The 27,263-nt window shown below is 43.7% G+C and overlaps 1 protein-coding gene across 1 annotated transcript in view; it reads left to right on the forward strand.

The window, feature by feature from the left end:
- Positions 1-275: 275 nt before the first annotated feature.
- LOC136883313 (CLIP domain-containing serine protease B4) overlaps positions 276-27,263 on the forward strand; it is a 71,082-nt gene continuing 44,094 nt past the window's right edge. The window contains exons 1-3 of the mRNA XM_068229620.1: positions 276-306; positions 14,262-14,436; positions 26,184-26,395. Of these exons, the coding sequence (XP_068085721.1) occupies positions 276-306; positions 14,262-14,436; positions 26,184-26,395 (418 nt within the window). The remainder of the gene's footprint in view (positions 307-14,261; positions 14,437-26,183; positions 26,396-27,263) is intronic.

Genomic DNA, 27,263 nt, shown 5'->3' on the forward strand with positions numbered 1-27,263 from the left:
GGAAAAAGGAAGGACTGCCTGTACGTCAGATGTCTAATATCCCAGAGTCGGAAGAAAACTAGTTGCGAAGGCCTACAATATCGAAAGCTCATAAAGCTGATTGAAGTACATTGACCATTGTTGTGATGTGATTTGTCTCTTCTGCTGCCGCTCATCTCTGATAGATGGGGTTACTGCTGCGCCCCGAAAAAAACACCATGCCTGAATATTGGCGGAAAGTATCTGGGGAGTTTGAGAACTTTGCAAGAACATGAGTTGACCATCGGAGGTCGGATATGACAGATGAAAGTGAGAAGCCTGGCAGAAGTAAGTGAAAGCAAAGCCAATACTCAGCTACGGGCCCCATGGTCGCCAACACACGCTCCCAAGTTAAGAGTTCTCGAGGCCTCTTTTAGTCGCCTCTTACGCCAGGCAGCAGATATCGCGGATGTACTCTACCAGAACTCGCCAGCAAAGGCACATGGCAGGCTAGATGTATCGCAGAAGACGCAACTACTTCTATGAAACAAACACACTGAATTTTGTTTTGGTGTAGGTACTGTGTATTAAGTTTAAATGTTTATAACCGGGCGAGTTGGCCGTGCGGTTAGAGACGCACAGCTGCGAGCTTGTATCCGGGAGACAGAGAGTTCGTACCCCACTGTCGGCAGCCCTGAAGGTGGCTTTCCGTGGTTTCCCATTTTCACACCAAACAAATGCTGGGGCTGTACTTTAAGTAAGGCCACGACCGCTTCTTTCCCACTCCTAGGCCTTTACTATCCCATCAAAGGTGCGATCTAAAGCAAATTCTAAAAAAGTCGAAAAAAATTATAAAACAGTTTATAGTCACGCCATAGAATTGGTTAACACTGCTGAATGTTGGCTATAAGAGGCAGGTCGAGTTTAATCTCCCCAAAATGGCGGCAAAAAGATGTCCGGCTCAGTAGAGAAGAAAATCAAATGAAGAACACGTTTGTTGAAACCATATTTTGGTCAGTTCTTGCATTCACGTTAGCATTGTTGTGATTTAGCCTATCATATTTGTGCAATGTCCCCATTTCACCAAGCGGAGCAAACTGTTGAATGTCTGTCAAGGTTACATACACTTATCTGCGCAGCGAACTCGTTCATGAACATTTGAAACTAGCTTTTGATATCATAAAAACGATTGCATCTCCCCCAGTCTAAACGTGGAGGAAGTGATGCATTGTGAGTTCTGTAACTTCCGGTATTGTGCTTCATGAACCGTGCAATCTGAGCCGATCTTTTTCTCTTTTTTACCACGATATGGAAAGTTGTTGACGTTATATCGGTATTTTCCAAGCATACAATGTGACAAATATCATATTATTTATCAAATAAACTGATAGCATTACATCTTCCATGCATTATGGGATATTCTCAATTGTATGGTATGTTGATAAACGGGGTTAAAAGTCAGGTTGTGAGTTTCACAAATAGGAAAAGTCTTCTCAGTTTTAATTACTGCGTTGATGGGGGTGAAAGTTCCTTTTGGGGATCATTGTAAGTACCTAGGTGTTAATATAAGGAAAGATCTTCATTGGAGTATTCACATAAATGGGATTGTAAATAAAGGGTACAGATCTCTGCACGTGGTTATGAGGGTGTTTAGGGGTTGTTGTAAGGATGTAAAAGAGAGGGCATATAAGTCTCTGGTAAGACCCCAACTAGAGTATGGTTCCAGTGTATGGGACCCTAACCAGGATTACCTGATTCAAGAACTGGAAAAAATCCAAAGAAAAGCAGCTCGATTTGTTCTGGGTGATTTCCGACAAAAGAGTAGCGTTACAAAAATGTTACAAAGTTTGGGTTGGGAGGAATTGAGAGAAAGAAGAAGAGCTGCTCGACTAAGTGGTATGTTCCGAGCTGTCAGCGCAGAGATTGCGTGGAATGACATTAGTAGACGAATAAGTTTGAGTGGCGTTTATAAAAGTAGGAAAGATCACAATATGAAGATAAAGTTCAAATTCAAGAGAACAAATTGGGGCAAATATTCATTTATAGGAAGGGGAGTTAGGGATTGGAATAACTTATCAAGGGAGACGTTCAATAAATTTCCAATTTCTTTGAAATAATTTAGGGAAAGGCTAGGAAAACAACAGATAGGGAATCTGCCACCTGGCCGACTGCCTTAAATGCAGATCAGTATTGATTGATTGATTGATTGATTGATTGATTGATTGATTGATTGATTGATTGATTGATTGATTGATTGATTGATTGATTGATTGATTGAAGTAATAAATCGATGAAACCGCTTTAGGATTAACGAGACCCTAATTCGGAGTTAAAGGAAGAAAAATTCATTAATAAAAATTGATAAATCAATGCTAAAGAATAATTTTGATTCATGTTTAACCCTAATAATAATAATAATAATAATAATAATAATAATAATAATAATAATAATAATAATAGCGGTAATACGAGCAATCTTCACTAATACTCTCTCTAAAGTAACATTCCAAGCATGCTACCCTGCACCCTTAGAAATTAAAACGGATCTTAGGCAGGAAAATGGAATCTCACCATTCTTGTTCAACTGAGTACTGGAGAAAGTAATACAGGAGTGGCATCAGATACTACAAAGTAGAAACTGTTCAAACCTTCAAGAATTGGGACGAAGAAGAACGGAGTAGATATTGAATGCTTAGCTTCTTAGCTGGAAAATTTATAATGTCCAATAACGGACCATTTATATTGGTATTATTCTCCGGATGATGAAAAAATAACGACAGAAAAATTGGAACTGCAACAGAAGAAAATAATTTGCTGAAAGAGGAAGCAAAACAAACAGGATTGCGGATTTTCTTTGAAAAGGCATTAGACATTAGACATTAGCGAGCTAATGTCAAACATCAAAGACAACATTCATCATTATACCCCGTCGTCAAGCGGTATCTCTTCATGCGTAAGAAAGCCTTATCCTCTCTCACAAAAATGCTTCCGCTAAGTTAGAGTAAAAAAATAAAAAGATTCTTGATGCAAACTACAAAAAAGTAAGTACATAAGAAAATTCAGACAAGATAAGGAACGTCACGGACACAATGCGAAAACGTAGGGCTCGCTTCTACGATCTCCTACGACGGATGGACGACTTTCGATGAACAAGATACATTTTTAACAATTTAACAATTGTGACTGAAAACCAAAAACAACAATACCCTGATACGTTAACGTCAAGAAAGACCTTGAAGAAATGGGCCTACGACCAGAAGACGTCCACAAACGAGACCTTTTCGGAGGAAGCATTTGTCTTCTGGGACTTTCTGGGATGTCAAGCGGAAAGCTGGTGCAAAGTGGTCGGATGAACGTCGTGTTCGAATAGCGAGCTTATGAAAATCTACTGGATCAGTGGAAAACTGAGTAAACGCCGGAATGTATATTGAAAATGATCGTCGTCCCTAGTTGGCCGATTAATGAATAATAATAATAATAATAATAATAATAATAATAATAATAATAATAATAATAATAATAATAATAATCTTGTTCCAACGCTTTCTCCACGCGTGTGGGATCACCGGTGCGATTGTGAAGCACATGTGGGTTTGACCTTGTTTTGCGGCCGGATACCCTCCCTGACGCCAACCCTATGTGAAGTGATGTATTCACTCATCCGTGTTTCTGTGGTGGTTGGTACTGTGGTGTGTTGTCGGAATACGAAGAGGAAAATGTTGGGACAAACACAAACACCCAGTCTCCGAGAATTAATCAGACGCGATCAAAATCCCCGATCGGTCGGGAATCGAACCCGGGACACTCTGAACCGAAGGCTTCAATACTACCATTAAGCCAAGGAGTCGATGATGATGATGATGATGATAATAATAATATAATAATAATAATAGGTGCAAGAAAGAATATTGAGCAGTCTGCATTAAATCGTAAAGACATCCTAAAGCAAACGAAGAATAGATCAGTGATCGACAGCTTCGGAGACTTCCAAGACGAACAGAAAATGAATACGGAATGGACAGAGGAAATAAGGCAAGTTGCCAGAGAAAGAATGCAAAGATTTTGGGCTGCAAAGAAAGCTCCCGCCCTCCTCTGTGTGTAGTGGTTACTGTGATTGGCTGCCACCCTCGGAGGCTCGGGTTCGCTTCACGGCTCTGCCACGAAATTTGAAAAGTGCTACGAGGGCTGGAACGGGGTCCACTCAGCCTCGGGAGGTCAAATGAGTAGAGGTGGGTTCGATTCGCACCTCAGCCATATTCGAACTGGATTTCCGTGGTTTCCCACTTCTCCTCCAGTAAAATGGCGGGATGGTAAGTAAGTTAAGACCACGGCCGCTTCCTTCCCTCTTCCTTGTATACCCCTTCCGATCCCATTTCCCCACAAAGCCCCTGTTCAGCATAGCAGGTGAGGCCGCCTGGGTGAGGTACTGGCCCTCCTTCCCAGTTGTATACCCCTACCCTACGTCTCACGCTCTAGGACACTGCCGTTGAGGTGGTAGAGGTGGGATCCCTCGTTGAGTCCGAGAGAAAAACCAACCCTGGAGGATAAACAGATTAAGAATGGAAGCTTCCAGTAATGTGTGATTGTTGCTTAACATGGTTTCGAACAGCCTTAATAATAATAATAATAATAATAATAATAATAATAATAATAATAATAATAATGATAATAATAATAATAATAATAATAATAATAATAATAATAATAATAATAATAATAATAATAATAATAATAATCGTATGGCCTCAGCTACCGTGTGCAGACATTTCGATTTGACGCCATCTGGCTGTCTGCTCGTCAATTTCGACGTTCCGTTTTACTCTAGGCCCACTAGATGGCAGACAGAGTAAACCGGATCTCTCTTGGGCGTCTATGGCTGAGATTTAATGAATTTTGTCGGGTAAACATGCCGACATCGTTCGACATGGAGTATCGAATGGACTTTTTCCGCCCTTCAAAAATCCGACTACCTCTGCTGGGTTTGAACCCGCTATCTTGGGATCCGGAGGCCGACACTCTACCACGGATCCACCGAGGCAGCTATAATAATAATAATAATAATAATAATAATAATAATAATAATGATGGCGTGTGGCCTCCGGAGAGGTCTGGTGCAGGTTTTTTTCCGGTAGACGTCCTATAGGCGACCAGCTCCCGAGCCGACGAATCAACCTATTAACGTTAAAAATCCCTGACCCGGCCGGGAGTCGAATCCGAGACCATTTGGACCAAAGGCCAGAACGCTAACTATCTAGCCATGAAACCGGGTGGTCGGGGAGCTAGAACACATCGGTGGTATCCCTTGCTTTCCCGAGGAGCTCAGCTTGGGAGTGTCAGTTGATGACCACAGGGTCCTCAGCTGAGTTCTGGCATTACTTCCACTTACTTGTGCCAGGCTCCTCACTCTCATCTTCTCTATCCGACCTCCTTTGGCCAGCTCTTGTTCTCTTCCGACCCCGGCGGTATTACTTTTGCGAGGCCTAGGTTGTCCCTCATACTTATGCGATTCCGGCCATTTTCAAATCACAAGTCAAGCGATGTTCACGTCTTCCCAGCTCCTCGGTGTCATCAAGTTCTAGAGTGACGAAGACGTCATTTCTGTAAGACGCCCTTAATACCATTCGAGGATATGAAACCAGAATGTCCATATCTTAACGTATCTGGAGTAGACATTGTTATTAAATCCCCTTGTATATTACAGTATAAATCTTAAATTCTAAAAGAAGTATCAACTTTCATTGACAGGTTTGATTGATAAGTATTCTTAGAGTAATCTCCTTAGAATCAGTGAATGGAGCGTAAATTTCTAGTTACCGGGCGAGTTGGCCGTGCGGTTAGGGGCGCAAAGCTGTGAGCTCGCATCCGGGAGATAGTGGGTTCGAATTCCACTGTCGGCAGTCCTGAAGATGGTTTTTCGTGGTTTCCCACTTTCACACCAGGCAAATGCTGGGGCTGTACCTTAATTAAGGCCATGGCCGCTTCCTTCCCATTCCCAGGCCTTTCCTGTCCCATCGTCGTCATAAGACCTATCTGTGTCGGTGCGAATTAAAACAAATAGCAAAAAAAAAAAAAAAATCTAGCCCCTCAGTGATCAGTAGTTTCAGAGTGACGGTGATATCAAGACAGTGTTGAAACACTTCTGTGCATTACAGAGAGAGCATGTAAACTAAGAACCAACTACACTGTGTATTTCCTATTGGTGACACAACAGCATTCTGCCGAGTTCAATGCGCGCGTTTGTAAATTAGGCTATGCATCGTGCATTAAATTACGAATTGTATTGTGCTTACTACTGCACAGCGTGTGCATGTGTTAACCACTGAAGCTGTCAAGTCCAAACATGATTTGGGCGGAAAATTCCCTGCTGTAAGTATAAGCGGCGATCAAAAAGTTTCCACTCGACGGTCGTACAATCCTGAATCGGGATGGCAATCAGGCAAAATAGCCGTGAGCATTGAGGCACTCACCCCACCAGGTTGAAGATCGGCGTGTGGTAATACACCGTGTCTTGCTGCGTGACGAAGTCCGTAACCACCTGCCGCAATTCTCGTCCAACAGGAAGCGTCGGCCCTTCAAGGCCTCTTTGAGAGGACCGAAGGCGTGATAATCGCATGGGGAGAGATCAGGACTTGTTGTCCGCAATGGACAAATCGACCGGCGTCTTATGTCGATCGCGACCCGCACAGTACTTGGTGCACTACTCCACAACGATGGTTTTCGACAGACATGCTGCCCCATACACAGTCTTCATTCTCCGATGGATGTCGACCGGTGATTTTCCTTCGGCAACAAAAAACAGAATAACAGCACGTTGGTCCTGTTTGGACGCATTTGGTAATAACGTCGCCATAGTCACGTGGCAGCATTTAACGCATGCACCTCGTCACGACGCGACTACCACCCTAATCCCTCCGCCCACATGCCCGTGCTTATATACCCACATCAGAGTCGCGATACCTCGCATGTCCGCTGCAGCAAAGCCTTCAAATAGGAACTTATTGACCACACCTTATATTTAGGTGTTAATATTGAACCCTTTGGTCCATATTGAGGGATACCTACCTTTCTTACCTATCAGCAAAGTTCATGAGATCTGTCTCTTGGGTCGTATCGGGTTCTTCGTCACTTGCTGAGATAAAGGTAGGGTTCAGTAATTCTAATCTATCTACTTGAATGAAAGGTCTGTTTAAAAGATTTCTATTTATTCAGGAAAATTTGAAGCATTCTGATATGTCAACGGTATCATAGAAGTCAATTGTGTCCACTGGACACCACAATCATTTTTACATAAAGGTCAGCACTGGTGTGAGACTTTGACGTAACTGCCTGATGGACGTTCTTACTAGAAACCATTGTCTCAATTATTAATTATTTAAGAAAGGAAAGTCTGGAAATCCTTAAATTCGGCTTCCATGTGAGACCACATGTACCATCATAGTGATTCGTTATGGTCCAGCCCTCGTAACACGAACTCTGGACTCTGGGTATAATTAAGGCCGTCCAATCGGTGTGTGCCACACAGTGGTTATACAACATGGACCCTTAATTGAATCGATGTGACCTGCGTCTATGTCATGGACCGACATCTAAACTTCTAACTTACTTTAAAGTCATTGTGGATGATGACCGCAAGGAAAATGATTCTACAGTGGCATATGACCCTAATCTGAGTCACTGAGGTTGATGACCCCTGACCATCCAAGTTTCTAGGCTGAAGGCTAAACACAATTAAGTTACGTCGGTTGATGACCAAAGTTTCCACTTTACTATCCCCAGCACATTCACTGCTCAATCAATCAAAGTTAAATAATTACAACAATAGCAATGCCCACAAACTTTGTGGCAGTAAAATCCATTTCCTTCGGATATGTCCCCTTAATCGTTGCTTTACCATTTAAATATTCCCCACAAAACAAACTAAGATTTCCAGAATGCATCTCCAAGTAATTCGCTTGATTAAAGTTATTTCAAAATGCAGTTTCACTGAATTTAATAATTAAATAAATTTAAATGATTTAACGAAATGTTAAAGAACAACAATTTCTATCTCCGCGGACTCTGGTTTCTTCACAAATTCCTACGCAGCTGTGATGTAAATTCAATCATGTGATGTTTATCTGGCTGGAAAAGAATTATTACATAATTCATGTCCAGTTATATATCTTGTCTCATGATCTCACACTTTAAATCTAATCTAGTCCTAGCCATTATTAACACTTGGATATCCTAATAATCTACGTACAAACCAAACAACTCGCCATATAATTACGATGTCATATCTCGTCATACCATTTATAAATTTTGCGCACCTCTCACAGACAAACCAATCATCACTACCATCGCTCTATATTTTGGACAACCCTGAATTTGGTTACTCTTGTTTCTTATACTCGAAGTTCGCGGTTTCAAATGTTCATTACATCCCAATTAAACAAATTTACAGTATTCCACCACTCAGGTTATTACCGGATGAAAATTTCAACTAGATTCCATAATTATTTGTCTCCGTCGCCACGAATGAAATCTCAATTCTACACGTGTCCCGTTATCTTACGGTGAAACCCTCTCAGCTGAGGCCTCTCGTCCCCAAGTTCGCTTGGCAGTAACATGAAACACCTGGTTTGTTCTACTTGACTGGCTTCTCAAAATGCTCCCTTTTAAACTCTGCCGACATAATTAAACAAATACGATATTCTAACCAACAAAATGCACAGATTATGCTTCGATTTCTATATCTTTCCATTCCCAACATTATAAAATATTCATCGGGCTTCTATGTCCCGGCTTCAATGACAGGTTTAACCAGATTCACAAATCCCATCTTGACTCATACGACAAAACTAACCTCTGTTCGCTGCTCGCAACTACCATCGACAAAGAACTGGAATAAAATCCTTACTAGAATTCATGACGTCTAATACGCAAATGCATTAATAATTAACAACTTCGCATAACATGATATCATATTTAATAACTGGATTTTCACGAAAAATGACTGAAAATTTCTACTAGATCTTTTATTGTCAGTCAGACACAGTTTAAAATGGGCCTAGAAAAACGTTTCACTCCGTGACCAAATTCATCACACTAAATTCTCACCCGACAGCGCGCTTCCACTCGATTGAAAATGAGTAACCATGGATTTCTAAATTATTTACGTCAAAATTACAGACAGAAAAATTTTACGTCGAATGAACATCTTAATTTGACATCACAAAATATAGGCAATACACACACACGGGAATGGCGATGTACATTGGACATGATATCACTTCGAAACCCTATTCAATAACTTTTTACAACATTATACGGCACTCGCAAGACTTCAAAATTTTATCCAAGTGGAAAATAAAACAAATGACTCTTTTAGTCGTATTCTCACATTTACAAAACTTAATAAGGGTGACCACTGCGTCGTATATCCCCATTCAAATACACTTTTAGAGATCATGAAACAAGATATAATAGGTAGTAAGATGGAAAGTCACCTACCTCATGTAGTCACACCAGTGTTCGTCATAGGGCTCACCTGCGACCCTGGCATTTTATTTAGCCATTTTTACATTCATGGCTTTACAGATCATTATTATATTTCTTCAGGTTTCCTGGAATAAAGCATAAAAAAAGAAATGCCCTTCACTTTCTTGTTGAGCGCACACGATGGACTGCAATTTCTTTCCGCACACGAATTACTTTCTTTACAAATTTATTCGGTACCTTAACCGTCCTATCTGATACAATTATTTCACTCAAGAAAACTATCTCCTCATGGAGTCAAGACCCCAGCCACAATGACTAAAATCTGCAGTTGAACTCAGTCTACTTTTGTTGTTTGATTTCACAGAGCAGCTCAACAGTTTTTCGTCCGCTTCGTACTCTAAATGTCGGAGAAGGAGACTTCGTCATGGCGTCCCTTCATATTTATAGCAGTTACCTCCTCTCTTCGGGTATCTCCCTTTGCCGCCAAGAAAATTTCTATAAATTTTCTGACTTAACTAAACTGTAATTACAAGAGTTTTGAAAGTGACTACATACTTGCTACATTTCTGGCGGTAGTGTTCGTGGACATTTAAAATTTATACGTGTTCGATTTGTGGAATAAATGACCTCCTTTGATAGGCACTATATTTTTTTCACTTGGCTTGGGTCACGCCATGTACACGCGCTTTGAAATAGTTCGCAAAACTGACTTAAGATTCTTCCGCCGTTGACACGTGTGGCTGACGTCACGTATCCCAGAGCGTGGGACCGAAGGTAATCACCCCCTCGTCACGTGTCAAATCCATGCTATCAAGAATCCAACTTTTAATTTAATTGTCAATTTATGCATAATGTTCTTAGCGCACAAAGGTCATGGGTTCAATATAAGGAAAGGCCTTCGTTGAGGTAATCAGATAAACGCGATTGTAAATAAATGACTCTGCATATTGGTATGAGGGTATTGTAGTAACGATGTAAAATTTCCGTGGTTTCCTATTTTTCACAGCTGGGGCTGTACCTTAATTAAGGCCACGGCCGCCTCCTTCCCACTAATAGCCCTTTCCTATCCCACCGTCGCCATAAGACCTGCCTGTGTCGGTGCGACTTTAAATCAATTTAAAAAAAGAAAAGGATGTAAAAGAGAGGGCGTATAAGTCTTTGGTAAGACCCCAGTTGGAGTATGGTTTTGATGTATGGAATCCTCGCCATGTTTACTTGATTCACAAAATTGGAAAAGATCCAAAGGAAAACAGCTCGATTTGCTCTGGGTGATTTCCGACAAAAGAGTACCGTTACGAAAATATTACGAACTTTGGGCTGGGAAGTCTTGAGAGTAAGGAGACGAGCTGCTCGACTAAGCGGTATGACATTAGGAGACGAATAATTCTGAGTGGTGTTTTTGAATGTAAGAAAGATCGCATTACGAAAATGAAATGAAATGAAATGGCTTATGGCTTTTAGTGCCGGGAGTGTTCGAGAACATGTTCGGCTCACCATGGCAGGTTTTTATTTGACACCCGTAGGTGACCTGCGCGTCGTGATTAAGATGAAATGATGGTGAAGAAAACACATACACCCAGCCCCCGTGCCAGCGAAATTAACCAATAATGGCTAAAATTCTCGACCCTGCCGGGAATCGAACCCGGGACCCCTGTGTCCAAAGGCCAGCACGCTAACCATTTAACCATGGAGCCAGACATTACGAAGATAAAATTGGAGTTCAAGAGGACAAATTCGGGGCGGGGGTGGGGGTATTAATTTATAGGAAGACAAGTTAAGGACTGGAATAATTTATTTAGGGAGGTGTTCAATAAATGTCCAACTTCTTTGAAATGTTTCAAGAAAAGACTAGGTATAGAGGTGACAGGGAATCTGCCACCTGGTCGACTGCCCATAAATACAGATCAGTGGTGATTGATTGATTGATTGATTGATTGATTGATTGATTGATTGATTGATTGATTGATTGATTGATTGATTGATTGATTGATTGATTGATTGATTGATTGATTGATTGATTGATTGATTGATTGATTGATTGATTGATTGATTGATTGATTGATTGATTGATTGATTGATTGATTGATTGATTGATTGATTGATTGATTGATTGATTGATTGATTGATTGATTGATTGATTGATTGATTGATTGATTGATTGATTGATTGATAAGTTTCGTGTCTTTGGAAGTAGCCAACTGGTGAAGCTACTCGTTTTTCTGCAGTTAAGAGAAAATTAATCTTCATCAGTTTATTATTCCCTTTTTTTTTATGAGATGTACATCGATTACTAGAATGTAACTTTCCTTCTTCTGCCACTTTTCCCACACCTTGTGTGGTCACGGATGCAAACTATGTCGCACATCTGGATTTGGCTCTGTTTTATGGCCGTATGCCCTTCATGGCGCCAAGATTACTAGAATGTAACGATTACACTAAATAAATTGTTTCTTAATCCGCTTCCCCTTCAGGGTTGGTTTTTACCTCGGACTCAGCGAGGGATCCCACCTCTACCACCTGAAGGGCAGTGACCTGGACTTTGAGAGTTTTGTTCGGGGATACAACTAGAGAGGAGGCAGCACCTCGCCCAGGCAGCCTCACCTGCTATGCTGAACAGGGGCTTTGTACGGGCATGTGAAGATTGGAAGGGATAGACAAGGAAGAGGAAAGGAAGCGGCCGTGGCCTTAAGTTACAGTAGGTATCATACCGGCATTTACCTTGGGAAGAAGTGGGAAACCACGGGAAACCACTATGAGGCTGGATAAGGTGGGAATCGAACCGCTCTCTACTCAGTTGACCTCCCGAGTCTGTGTGGACCCCGTTCCAGCCCTCGTACCACTTTTCAAATTTCGTGGTAGAGGTGGTAATTGAACCCGGGCCTCCGGGGGTGGGAGCTAATCACACTAAACACTACACCGCAGAGGCAGACACAAAAAATAAATTACGAGTAAAAATTGTATTTTGTAAAATATAACGATTACAAGAAGTAAATTACTCAAAAAATTTCTTTGCAAGTAATTCGACTACTTTTACTAAATTATCTCCCAACTCTGCGTATATACTGTAATTATCTGGAGGAGGACATGAATACGTTCGCATTGCAATCATACAACATGAATATCCAGCCTTGGGAGACTACAGCGCGCCCTACAGCAGCGGTAACACAGGTGCCCTTGAACTGGAATGGCCAGGAATTAAGTCGGCAACTTATCCGCCCACGCCATTAAGTGGCTATGCATGCCTTCCAGGCGTTCTACACGGATGTAGGAAAGGACTTTTTTTCCTCACCAGATTTACCAGGTGGCCCTTCAGCCCTGCACGTTTTACGCCTATACGTGTCCCGCGTGCACTAGTGATGAGTGGGATGCCTAATAGCTGGTTTGCAAAGGCGCGCTACAATACCGTATGCTATATTTCGTATGTGAAACAAATAACAGTAATTTTACTGCACACGCTCCCTAACAGGGTGCATTTCTAAATAACGCAAAATATGTAGAAAATAAATTTTAATAACTCATTAATTTATACACATACAGACTCTACCGAAGAGTTACTTGTATGTGTCTTGAACTATCCCTTGCAACCCTGTTCGCCGAAATGCGTGCATACAAGGCAGGCGGCTATGTGGAAACTCCTACGCATACCGTTTGCGAGCTTCGGCTGCATTCCGACCAGATTCTCAATAGATTAAAATTTTGTCTGTGTATTCGTCGTTCCTGAACACATCAGCCGTTGCCAATATGTTGACAGCAACTACAGTATACCAAATACCAGCCTACTACTATGCGTTCAAAAACGTGACGTGACTTACTAACGCAAGCGGGCGCATCAAACGGGTAGCGCGCAGGAACATGCAGCGAGCGGCCGTCCGGGTGTTATCTCTTCGTATTCTCGAGTAAACTTTCTGCGGGCAGGAATACCCCTGTGAAAATCAGCTACTAGACTCCCCCCTCATCACTAGTGCATGTGGGACACTTATGAGTAGAAAGAACGGCGCTGGTAAGCCACCCGGTATATACATATACATAGGCTAGTGACATATCTTCACTTTAGAAGTTGCCTAAAATACGAAGTATACTTTGTACAGCTAACAGTGCCTAATAGAAAAATAAATAAAACAGTCTATTGAATTCTATAGGAAATCACCAAAGATGTTTTTTTAATTCTTATTGACGGCTTTAAGGGAGAAAGCACAACGTCACCCATCAAAGATTTTGGTTGCTGGAATGTCTGGCAAATTTTCGCGGTATTGTGTCCCTACTCTTCCTTTAGGTTGTGTGTTTCCTTGTGGACTCATATATTCCCTTCTCACTATCAAAATCGTCAGTTTGACTCGCGGAGGATTCGAAGTGGACGTGTCCGACTCATTGGCTGACTGGTCAGCGTTGAGACCTTCGATTCAGAGGGTCCCGGGTTCGATTTCCAGTCGGGTTGGGGATTTTAATCGTGCCTGATTAATTCTTCTGACTCGGGGACTGAGTGTTTGTGCTAGTTGCAACACTTTCCTCTTCATATTCAGATACACACTATACTACTAACTACCACAGAAACACGCAATAGTGATTACATCCCTCCATGTAGGGTTGCGTCAGGAAGGGCATCCGGCCATAAACAGAGCCAAATCCACATGTGCTACACAGTTTGTACCCGCGACCCCACAGGTGTGGGGAAAGCGGTAGAAGAAGGAGAAGATGAATAAGAAGAAGGAGAAGAAGATGATGAAGATGAAGATTATAGGCAATCACGTCGATCTTTCGAGTGCTTCCATTATCTGCCAAATTATGTTCATCTCAGTTAAAATGATGTCCCCATCTGTCCACAGTGGTGGTAGTGGATGAAGAAGAGTCGGATAATGCCGCCTACATTTCCAACAGCAACGTAGTGTACCAGGCCACTGCCAACGGGGCGTTGTGTTCATCAGGATCCCAATGTACTCTATTGGCGAACTGCCGGCTCCTCAAGGACCTCATGGACCAGACGTGTCTCGCACCAGATAAGTAAGAACCATTTCTTTAGTACATATAGCTGGTGATACTACACGAAATGATACTTTTCCATGACCTGTTAACCACTTTTTAATTCTTTTTCAAACCGAGATAAATGCACATTTTTACTCAAAATCCGTATTTTATAATACAATAAAAGCATATTATTATTATTATTATTATTATTATTATTATTATTATTATTATTAGTAGTAGTAGTAGTAGTAGTAGTAGTAGTATTGATTGATTGATTGATTGATTGATTGATTGATTGATTGATTGATTGATTGATTGATTGATTGATTGATTGATTGATTGATTGATTGATTGATTGATTGATTGATTGATTGATTGGAGTTGCGGGTTATTTTTCCTTTCAAAAATTCAATAACTAGAGAAAAGAAGCTAGTAGTACATTCTGCTGCAGTAAACTGTGTGGCTATATATTAATATTTGATACTAGCAAATTTGCGCTTTTGCACGGTAGTAGGTACTTTTCACGGGTTCTGCGGCACCCGGTACGGATGGTCCCCTGGACGAGGCTTGAACCGGTGAGTGACGTCACAGCGCAATGCGGGCTCCTAGCTCAGAGCCCGCTCGTAACTTCACATGACCTTACGCTGGCTACGTGTCCAGGCTTAACCTTACAGACTCCCGGGTTCGACTCCAGGCCTAAGGGCGTTAACCGTAGAGACCCTAGTTCGAAGTACGTGTCCAAGCTTAACCTTACAGACTCCCGGGTTACACTCCAGGCCTAAGGGAGTTAACCGTAGAGTCTCTAGTTCGAAGCACGTGACCAAGCTTAACCTTACAGACCCCCGCGTTCGACCCTAGACCTAAGGGCGTTAACCTTACAGACCTAAGTTCGATGCCGAGGCTAACAGCATAACAGTGCAGGCATGGCCTTACGCTGGCCAGGCGTTAACCTAACCGGTTACCCTTCCTTACACCAGCTCAGACATAACAATACACCTAGCTAATTGTGCAGGCTTATGCTCACGCTGACCAGGCGTTAACCTAACCGGTTACACTTCCTTAGACCAGGTCAGACATAACAATACACCTAGGTAATTGTGCAGCCTTAAGCTCACGCTGACCAGGCGTCAACCTAACTGGTTGCCCTTCTTTACACCAGCTCAGACATAAAAATATACCTAGCTAATCGTGCAGGCTTAAGCTCACGCTGACCAGGCGTTAACCCAACTGGTTGCCCTTCCTTACACCAGCTCGAATATAACATTACAACCTAGCTAATTGTGCAGGCTTAAGCTCACGCTGATCAGGCATTAATCCAACTGCTTGCCCTTCCTTGCACCAGCTCGGATATAACATTACAACCTAGCTAATTGTGCAGGCTTAAGCTCACGCTGACCAGGCGTTAACCTAACAGGTTACCCTTCCTTACACCAGCTCAGACATAAGAATACACCTAGCTAATTGTGCAGGCTTATGCTCACGCTGACCAGGCGTTAATCTAACCGGTTAGCCTTCCTTACACCAGCTCGGACATAACATTACAACGTAGCCAATTGTGCAGGCTTAAGCTGACGCTGACCAGGCGTTAACCTAACCGGCTACCCTTCCTTACACCAGCTCAGACATAACAATACACCTAGGTAATTGTGCAGCCTTAAGCTCACGCTGACCAGGCGTCAACCTAACTGGTTGCTCTTCTTTACACCAGCTCAGACATAAAAATATACCTAGCTAATCGTGCATGCTTAAGCTCACGCTGACCAGGCGTTAACCCAACTGGTTGCCCTTCCTTACACCAGCTCGGATATAACATTACAACCTAGCTAATTGTGCAGGCTTAAGCTCAAGCTGACCAGGCGTTAACCTAACCGGTTACCCTTCCTTACACCAGCTCGGACATAACAATACACCTAGCTAATTGTGAAGGCTTATGCTCACGCTGACCAGGCGTTAACCTAACCGGTTACCCTTCCTTAGACCAGCTCAGACATAACAATACACCTAGGTAATTGTGCAGCCTTAAGCTCACGCTGACCAGGCGTCAACCTAACTGGTTGCCCTTCTTTACACCAGCTCAGACATAAAAATATACCTAGCTAATCGTGCAGGCTTAAGCTCACGCTGACCAGGCGTTAACCCAACTGGTTGCCCTTCCTTACACCAGCTCGAATATAACATTACAACCTAGCTAATTGTGCAGGCTTAAGCTCACGCTGATCAGGCATTAATCCAACTGCTTGCCCTTCCTTGCACCAGCTCGGATATAACATTACAACCTAGCTAATTGTGCAGGCTTAAGCTCACGCTGACCAGGCGTTAACCTAACGGGTTACCCTTCCTTACACCAGCTCAGACATAAGAATACACCTAGCTAATTGTGCAGGCTTATGCTCACGCTGACCAGGCGTTAATCTAACCGGTTAGCCTTCCTTACACCAGCTCGGACATAACATTACAACGTAGCCAATTGTGCAGGCTTAAGCTGACGCTGACCAGGCGTTAACCTAACCGGCTACCCTTCCTTACACCAGCTCAGACATAACAATACACCTAGGTAATTGTGCAGCCTTAAGCTCACGCTGACCAGGCGTCAACCTAACTGGTTGCTCTTCTTTACACCAGCTCAGACATAAAAATATACCTAGCTAATCGTGCAGGCTTAAGCTCACGCTGACCAGGCGTTAACCCAACTGGTTGCCCTTCCTTACACCAGCTCGAACATAACATTACAACGTAGCTAATTGTGCAGGCTTAAGCTCACGCTGACCAGGCGTCAACCTAACTGGTTGCCCTTCCTTACACCAGCTCAGTCATAACAATACACCTAGCTAATTGTGCAGGCTTAAGCTTACGCTGACCAGGCGTTAACCTAACTGGTTACCCTTCCTTACACCAGCTCAGTCATAACAATACACCTAGCTAATTGTGCAGGATTAAGCTTACGCTGACCAGGCGTTAACCCAACTGGTTGCCCTTCCTTACACCATTTCGGACATAACAATACACCTAGCTAAGTATGCAGGCTTAAGCTCACGCTGACCAGGCGTTAACCTAACTGGTGACCCTTCCTTACACCAGCTCGGACATAACATTACAACGTAGCTAACTGAGCAGGCTTAAGCTCACGCTGACCAGGCATTAACCTAACTGGTTACCCTTCCTTACACCAGCTCGGACATAACATTACAACGTAGCCAATTGTGCAGGCTTAAGCTCACGCTGACCAGGCGTTAACCTAACTGGTTACCCTTCCTTACACCAGCTCGGACATAACATTACAACGTAGCCAATTGTGCAGGCTTAAGCTCACGCTGACCAGGCGTTAACCTAACTGGTTACCCTTCCTTACACCAGCTCGGATATAACGTTACAACCTAGTTAATTGTGCGGGCTTAAGCTCACGCTGACCAGGCGTTAACCCAACTAGTTACCCTTCCTTACACCAGCTCGGACATAACAATACACCTAGCTAACTGTGCAGGCTTAAGCTCACGCTAACCAGGCATTAACCTAACCGGTTGCCCTTCCTTACACCAGCTCGGACATAACAATACACCTAGCTAACTGTGCAGGCTTAAGCTCACGCTGACCAGGCGTTAACCTAAACGGTTGCCCTTACTTACACCAGCTCGGACATAACATTACAACGTAGCTAATTGTGCAGGCTTAAGCTCACGCTGACCAGGCGTTAACCTAACTGGTTACCCTTCCTTACACGAGCTCGGACATAACATTACAACGTAGCTAATTGTGCAGGCTTAAGCTCACGCTGATCAGGCATTAACCTAACTGGTTACCCTTCCTTACACTAGCTCAGACATAACATTACACTCTAGGATAACCGAACGCTGACCAGGCGTTAATCTAACGGCGCCCTTCCCTACAGGAGATTAGCAGCTACACGTTGTACTAATAGGACTAGGGAGATGGTGTAAGACCTAATGCATATGCTTTATTCATAGGGGCGCAACGTTTGAAGGTAGCCTCAGGGGGCTTGGAGCTGAACTTCGAATCTTGAAGAAGATAGCGGCTATACACAAGATGGCGGCTACGCACATTGTACTGATAAGACTAAGGAGATGACTTAGATCTGAGCTTGGAACAAAATGGTGACTACACGTGAGACTAGGGAGATGGCATAGAGTTTAATAGATGTGCTTTATTCATAGGGGCCGTAACGCTGGAAGCTGAACTCGGAAAAAAGATGGTAGCTATATATGGGACTATGGAAATTGTGTAAGACTTAATACATATGCTTTATTCATAAGGGCTCAACGCTGAAAGGCGACTTTAGGTCTTGGAGCTGAGCGACCGCATAAATGGCATAAGGACAAAACAAAAAGGCTAAATGTCGATAGGGCAAAGGGGTAAATGGCTACAGGACAAAAGGGCAAAATGACAAAAGGACTAAAGTGTAAAAAGGAAAAAGGGCAGAAGGGCAAAAGTGCAAATGGGCACAAGGGAAAAAGAGAATGAACTATACTCTAGGGCTTAGAGGTGAATTGGAACAAGATGGTGACATGGGACTAGGAAGATGGTGTAAGGTTTAATACGTGTGCTTTATTCATAGGGGCATAACTTTAGATAGGAAAGCTACTTCAAGATCTTGATGAATGGCTGCAGAGTCAAAGACGCTAGCAACTGAGCTGATGCGTAACGTGCTTTTAGTTTTTAGTGTTTGGAACACTGACTTTTTATTTTAAAATTTCGAGCTCAGAGACTTGAACTCTACAGACTAATAGTAGCTTACAATATTGTTTACATCAGTTAGATATTAAAACTATGTGTTCAGAACCGGAAAAACCTTCGCGCTACACATGACAGGGAATGGAACTCAGAGCCCCTCCCTTTTAACTGCTGAGTATCATGCTAAGTAAATGACTGCGCATTGAAAGCGTGGGTTTAATTCATGTGAACGTGTGTTCGAATTAGAAAGTCTCTCCTCCTTTATCCAGGCTTGAGACTGGCTCTACAGCTAGACGCGGAGTTAGCACCCTGAAGGGTTAGTAAATAGTATGTAAACCACCGCGTCATCATTTTTGTGCTGAGTCAGCACCCGAGGTCATTGACCCCAGCCAAGGTCATTAACCCCATGAAGTTATGACCATGAAGTTATTGTTGTTGTTGTTTGTTTGTAAACAAAGCCACGTGATTTTGACAGCTGTCATGTTGACGGACTCTAAGCTTGCTTTTATGTTTTGACGCGGAATTTTAACAAGTGAACGTCGCTAACCTCACTGCTGGCATCTTGACAGGGCCTAACCTCACTGCTGCTCTCTTAACCACGTGGAGGTGTGGAATTTAAAATCCACGTGCTTTTAACAGCTGGCAAGATGACAGTTGCCATCTTGACGGGCCCTAACTACGTCGGCGTGGAATTTTGAACAAGTGAACTTCGCTAACCTCACTACTGGCATCTTGACAGCGCCTAACATCACTGCTGCCTTCGTAACCACGTGGGGCGCGGAATTTGAAATAAGTAACGGCTGTTAAGACGACAGCTGCTATCTTGACAGGTCCTAACCACGTGCACTTGTTGAACAATTATTTTTTTTTTTTGCTAGGGGCTTTACGTCGCACCGACACAGATAGGTCTTATGGCGACGATGGGATAGGAAAGGCCTAGGAGTTGGAAGGAAGCGGCCGTGGCCTTAATTAAGGTACAGCCTGGTGTGAAAATGGGAAACCACGGAAAACCATCTTCAGGGCTGCCGATAGTGGAAGTAGTGCCGACGGGGACATAGCCACATGTTTTTGCGTGCTGCGGAATTTTTGAAAACGGGAACGATCCTAACCTTACTGCTATTATCTTGACGGGACATCTTCCCGACATGCCCCTTCCCCCGACAGTATCTTGGAGCGTATCCGACAGCGTGACGTTACGGAGGTCAGCTTAATCCCTCCTCCTCCTCCTCAGAGTTATGGAGGTCAGCTCAATCCCTCCTTCTCCTCCTCACAGTTACGGAGGTCAGATCAATCCCTCCTCCTCCTCCTCACAGTTTTACCGTTATCGGCCAGATGCCCCTCCTAGGCTAGATGGCCCTCCCCTTGGAGGAAGCCTGACTACACCGTCGCTAAGGCTTTATGTCTCCATCCGACGCGCGACCTCCCCTCCTGAACAAGGTAAAATATGTTGATAATCAATCCTGTTACAGAAAACCGGAAATGATGTGCTTCACTACTAAGAGCATTTTTTTTTGGTGTTTAGAACATATTATATAGTCTGTTGTTATCTCATAGTAAATATTTAAATAGTCAGCATACATCCCTATCGTGTTCTGAACAGAAAAGGAAACTTACCTTGATTATAAATACATGAGGAGGGCACGCGGTATTTTGTTGATAAAAACAAGAGAAATTTACACGCAGGTAGATGATGATTGCATGGAATAAAACTACCTCTCCCTCCTTATTTTGCGAATATAACATAAACTTTGTAATGCAAACAGAATAAAAAGTTGTGGATCCGAACTTTGATCTCTACCCCTGTTCTTATTGACTTTCCACTCTGAGCAGCGGACGCGTCATGGCTAGCGACAGTGAGATTCGAACCCACTATCTCCTGGATGAGGATTACTCAAAGCGCTGGCCTTCTGAACTTAACAGAATCGATCTTGACTCATTCTAATGGTATTTGATGGTACATAAATATAACACCCTTGTGACAGTCGAGCGACTTTCTCGCTGAAAACCGCAAGCTGTCCGGTATTGTCATATTAAAGTACGGTATGTATTTCTGTCTTCAGGGTCAACACAGAAAATTCAAAGTAAAGCAAAAGCGAGATAGCAGCGTGAGGTGAGTTCCTCTGTAGAGTATCGAAGTAGAAGAAGATTTTTTCCAATTTGCTTTACGTCGCACCGACTTAGATAGGTGTTATGGCGACGATGGGATAGAAAAGGCTTAGGAGTGGGAAGGAAGCGGCCGTGGTCTTGTTCAAGGTATAGCCCCAGCATTTGCCTGGTGTGGAAATGACAAATCATGGAAAACGACCTTTAGGGCTGCCGACAGCGGGGTTCGATCCCACTATCTCCCGGATGCAAGCTCACAGCTGCACGTCTAACTCGCCCGGTAGAAGAATAAAAAGAGGAAGAAGAAGTCAAAATAATGGACGAAAACTCCTATTCCTTAATTATAACTTCTCTTTCCCAAAATCTTAATAAATCATGGATGTTGTTAAGTTATCTGCCCCCCTCGGCACTTTGAATGGTTAGCGCTTCGTGGCCCTTCTTGTTTTATGATACCTTCATTCTTCGGAGTGTTGGACCTCTTCCATTTCCCTTCTGATTAGAGTTAATAGAGGATGGTTGGCCAGTTTTACATCCTCTTAAAACAATAATCACCACACGGAACTGTCAACGTACTGGCCTTCAGTTCAGAGGGCCCTGGTAGGATTTCCGGCCGAGTCAGAGATTTTAATCACATCTGTTAATTCCTGTAGATCAGGGGCTACGGGTTTGTGTTCGTACTCATACGCATCTTCAAATACATACAACACGTCACACGAGAAACAACCACAGAAACACGCAATAGTGAATATAATTGGTGTTAGGAAAGGCATCCGGGTGCAAAACTAGGCTAAGTCCATACAAAATGCTGCGCCAGGTAATTGGGGAAAGGCTAGAAAGAAGAGGAGAGAGCAGTTATTAAATATTCCTCCCAGAGGCTGGGCGAATCTTCAAACAAATGTTACTTTTCAATTTTAAGACATAGCGGAAGGCACAACTAACATAATGCTGTTTGGAGGTTTATGAAGGAGGCATTACATATTTTAAAATTTCATTCCTAATTATTATGATTGTGTCCGCCTCTGTGGTTGTAGTGGTTATTGTAATTAGCTGCCACCCCCGAAGGCCGGGTTCGATTCCCGGCTCTGCCACGAAATTTGAAAAGTGGTACGAGGGCTGGAACGTGGTCCACTCAGCCTCGGGAGGTCAACTGAGTAGAGGCGGGTTCGATTCTCACCTCAGCCATCCTCGAAGTGGTCTTCCGTGGTTTTCCACTTCTCCTCCAGGCAAATGTCAGGATGGTACCTAACTTAAGACCACAGCCGCTTCCTTCCCTCTTCCTTGTCTATCCCTTCCAATCTTCCCATCCCGCCGCAAGGCCCCTGTTCAGCATAGCAGGTGGGGCCGACTGGGCGAGGTACTGGTCATCTTCCCCAGTTGTATCCCCGACCCAGAGTCTGAAGCTCCAGGACACGGCCCTTGAGGCGGTAGAGGTGGGATCCCTCACTGAGTCCGAGGGAAAAACCGACCCTGATTGTTCAATTATTTTAACAAAATTATTTCCAATGAGTGTAGATACACTGACTGACAGAGCAAATGCAACACCAAGAAGGAGTGGTTCGAAAGGGATGAAAGTTGGGGAAAAAACAGAGACGGCACGGACGAATAATTGATGTTTATTTCAAACCGATATGCAGGTTACACAATGCGCACGGCAACGACTCAGTAGGATGTAGGACCACCGCGAGCGGCGATGCACGCAGAAACACGTCGAGGTACAGAGTCAATAAGAGTGCGGATGGTGTCCTGAGGGATGGTTCTCCATTCTCTGTCAACCATTTGCCACAGTTGGTCGTCCGTACGAGGCTGGGGCAGAGTTTGCAAACGGCGTCCAATGAGATCCCACACGTGTTCGATTGGTGAGAGATCCGGAGAGTACGCTGACCACGGAAGCATCTGTACACCTCGTAGAGCCTGTTGGGAGATGCGAGCAGTGTGTGGGCGGGCATTATCCTGCTGAAACAGAGCATTCGGCAGCCCCTGAAGGTACGGGAGTGCCACCGGCCGCAGCACATGCTGCACGTAGCGGTGGGCATTTAACGTGCCTTGAATACGCACTAGAGGTGACGTGGAATCATACGCAATAGCGCCCCAAACCATGATGCCGCGTTGTCTAGCGGTAGGGCGCTCCACAGTTACTGCCGGATTTGACCTTTCTCCACGCCGGCGCCACACTCGTCTGCGGTGACTATCACTGACAGAACAGAAGCGTGACTCATCGGAGAACACGACGTTCCGCCATTCCCTCATCCAAGTCGCTCTAGCCCGGCACCATGCCAGGCGTGCACGTCTATGCTGTGGAGTCAATGGTAGTCTTCTGAGCGGACGCCGGGAGTGCAGGCCTCCTTCAACCAATCGACGGGAAATTGTTCTGGTCGATATTGGAACAGCCAGGGTGTCTTGCACATGCTGAAGAATGGCGGTTGACGTGGCGTGCGGGGCTGCCACCGCTTGGCGGCGGATGCGCCGATCCTCGGGTGCTGACGTCACTCGGGCTGCGCCTGGACCCCTCGCACGTGCCACATGTCCCTGCGCCAACCATCTTCGCCACAGGCGCTGCACCGTGGACACGTCCCTATGGGTATCGGCTGCGATTTGACGAAGCGACCAACCTGCCCTTCTCAGCCCGATCACCATACCCCTCGTAAAGTCGTCTGTCTGCTGGAAATGCCTCCGTTGACGGCGGCCTGGCATTCTTAGCTATACACGTGTCCTGTGGCACACGACAACACGTTCTACAATGACTGTCGGCTGAGAAATCACGGTACGAAGTGGGCCATTCGCCAACGCCGTGTCCCATTTATCGTTCGCTACGTGCGCAGCACAGCGGCGCATTTCACATCATGAGCATACCTCAGTGACGTCAGTCTACCCTGCAATTGGCATAAAGTTCTGACCACTCCTTCTTGGTGTTGCATTTGCTCTGTCAGTCAGTGTACATTCCTCTCAACTGTAGCATAGACAAGTATGCAGTTCACACCTATACGCTAGATGTCACTACCGTCATTGTACGCACTCCACTCAATGCTGTTGAGATAAAGGAGCTGTTTGGTATTGGTGTATTAAAGGATTTAGTTCAACTCCACTTGCCACTAGTCCTGTAAGCTGGAATCTTACTACATTGGACAAGCTCACAAGTGCACACTGTAATCGGTTAACATGCGTAGCATTTATTTGAAAGAAAATCACATTAAAATAATACAAATTTCTGATCATGTAAATTGTTTTCAATTTCCGCACGCTCTCCCTAGAGCTGTCGTCACCTCCCACGAGTATGTATGTTGTTTGCTGGCAGAATTGCGATATCCGGTTCATACGAGCGGTTCTCTGAGTGGAATCAAAACTGCTGGCGGAGAGCAGGGGATAAGGCAGTCTCCAAAAGAACATTTGGAGACAAGACTATGAATTGCGATAGGTTACGTGCATGTGTTTCTGCTGGTTGTAGTAAGTGGTGTAGGAAACCTCCACACAGTCTAAAGGACTTTCACCACACTGGCTAACATCAGGGAGCAGCACTTCCTGGAGATTCTAATAACTCACTCAGCCTCATGATATAGTTGTGGATTCCCATGGAGGTCCACTGAGCCTGGTCGCATTATTATTATTATTATTATTATTATTATTATTATTATTATTATTATTATATTTGTTCAAGGGATTTGTAGTAACAGTATATGTCAGCGAGAGGTAAATTATGCTTAGGTATAGGTCCTTAAAGAAAAAAGGTTCTGTATGAATAATAATAATAATAATAATAATAATAATGCAAAATGCAAACTCGTGCCCTCGTTCCGAGGTGGTGCAGCTCTTTTCAGGCACACCCCCGTTGGAGGTGAGCTGCATGTACCATTTTAACTACTTACCAGCCCTCCTGCCATTCTTAAATTTCTGGCAGTACCGGAAATGGAACCCGGGCCCCCGAGGACGGCAGCTAATAACACTAACCGTTACGCTACGGAGGCGGATAATAATAATAATAATAATAATAATAATAATAATAATAATAATAATAATAATACAAGCACAAAATAGTACATTATGCAACAAGCCTATGATGGCAATAATTAAGACACGAGTATGTTTATAAGAGCCTCCGAGGCTCAGACGGCAGCGCGTCGGCCTCTCACCGCTGGATACCGGTACCGTGGTTCAAATCCCGCTCACTCCATGTGTGATTTGTGCTGGACAAAGCGGAGGCGGGACAGGTTTTTCTCCGGGTACTACGGTTTTCCCTGTCATCTTTCATTCCAGCAACACTCTCCATTATCATTTCATAGCAGTTATCACTCATTAATAAATCACCTTGGGAGTGGTTACCCCATTGTAATAACAGCCTATATATGTTTCATTCATTACATCCCTGACCCGGTCAATGACTGGAAAACAAGTTGTAGGTTTTCATTTATGTTTATAAAACAAGCGAAGCGAGTTTTATAATTTCCATACGAGTGTCTTCATTACCATTATAGGCGAGTTTAATACGACTGTTTATGCTCGACGTTAATGATAACTTTATTTTTTAAATATTCATAAATTTCTGTCGAAATGTCGCTTGACAGTTCAGTTTACTGAACAGAGCGCATGCGCTGGGTTATTGATTTCCCGTGAGTGGATCAGAGACCTTGACAATGGCATATGTTTTCAAAGCTTTGATAGAAAGTTATCATAACGTAGCTTTATTTCAAATACAAATTGTTTACTGTGCAGTTGATGAAGTGAATTGGCGGGAATGTGCCGTGTGGTTGTGGAGTATTGATGTTAATATGTGTGTCCGACATGTTTGATTTTGGAAACAAGTGCGAAGCTACTGCGTTGAGCGCAGGTGCGATGCTATCCTTACCTAATTGGTCAAACAGTTGTATCATAATGAACATCTGAACTATAATGAGCCTCATTAAGATTCACTTTTCTGGCATATAAATATTATATAAATATAAATAAATATTATATTTCGGCATCGTCGAGCATAAAAGTTATTATTTCATTAATTTTTTCAGATTACGGACGCTAACATGTGGATATTACGGGACAGAACCCTTGGTATGCTGCCCTAATGGCGCCGCCAATACACCACTGACACCGACAACAGTTCCCAGTCCACCCAGTGCACAGACAGGAACGGGCTTTAATGGTCAGTGTGGACAACCTCTTGTGAGCGGCACTAGTGGGCTGGGATCTCAACCATGGACCGCCAGGATTGGCTTCACAAGTAGGTATCTCTGTGGTTAGGGGCGGTACAATAGGTCCGCAGCATCTCTTGTCTTCCAACAGAAGCGACAAGGAGCGGCGTGTGGGCTGGCGACACCGGGTCCCCTAGCTGACTCTGACATTGCTTCCACTTATAGCAGGCTCCTTGGTTTCACTTTCCTTTCTGACCTAAGTTGGTCAACTATTATTCTTTTTCAACCTCGCCGATCAAGTGGCTATCCTATCGTCACCATAAGACCTATCCATGTCAGGGCAACGTAAAGCACTCTGTAAAAAAACGTCTTCCAACCTCAACGGTATTAGGTATGCAAATTCAAGAAACTCTTTCATTTTCACGCACTTTCCAGCCCTTTCCTTTCTTCTTCCAATACCCTCATTCTTTCCCATCCGGGAGATAGTGGGTTCGAACCCCACTGTTGGCAGCCCTGAAGATGGTTTTCCGTGGTTTCCCATTTTACACCAGGCAAATGCTGGGGCTGTACCTTAATTAAGGCCACGGCCGCTTCCTTCCCATTCTTAGGCCTTTCCTGTCCCATCGTCGCCATAAGACCTATCTGTATCGGTGCGACGTAAAGCAACTACCAAAAAAAAGCATTCTTTCCCTCTGATAACTGTCAGAAGGGGGATGTTTATCCAGTTGAAAAAAAGAAAAGCAAAATCATTCCCATTCAGATCATGAAGACCCTTTATGGTGTGGAAGGAAATGGGTTCCACTATCCGTAGCCTCGGCACTTGGTGGGGTAGAGTGGTTAGCTCTGCCGCCTTTCTCCCCAGGAATTAATCTGTTACTCACTTTTGTTTTAGGCTGTATGAACCTGAAGGCCAAGTGCTGCTCCACTAGTGGAAATCCTGTTTCATAAATTTTTCGA

This window comes from Anabrus simplex, chromosome 11 (assembly GCF_040414725.1).
Source record: "Anabrus simplex isolate iqAnaSimp1 chromosome 11, ASM4041472v1, whole genome shotgun sequence".
NCBI classification, from domain to species: Eukaryota; Metazoa; Arthropoda; class Insecta; order Orthoptera; family Tettigoniidae; genus Anabrus; species Anabrus simplex.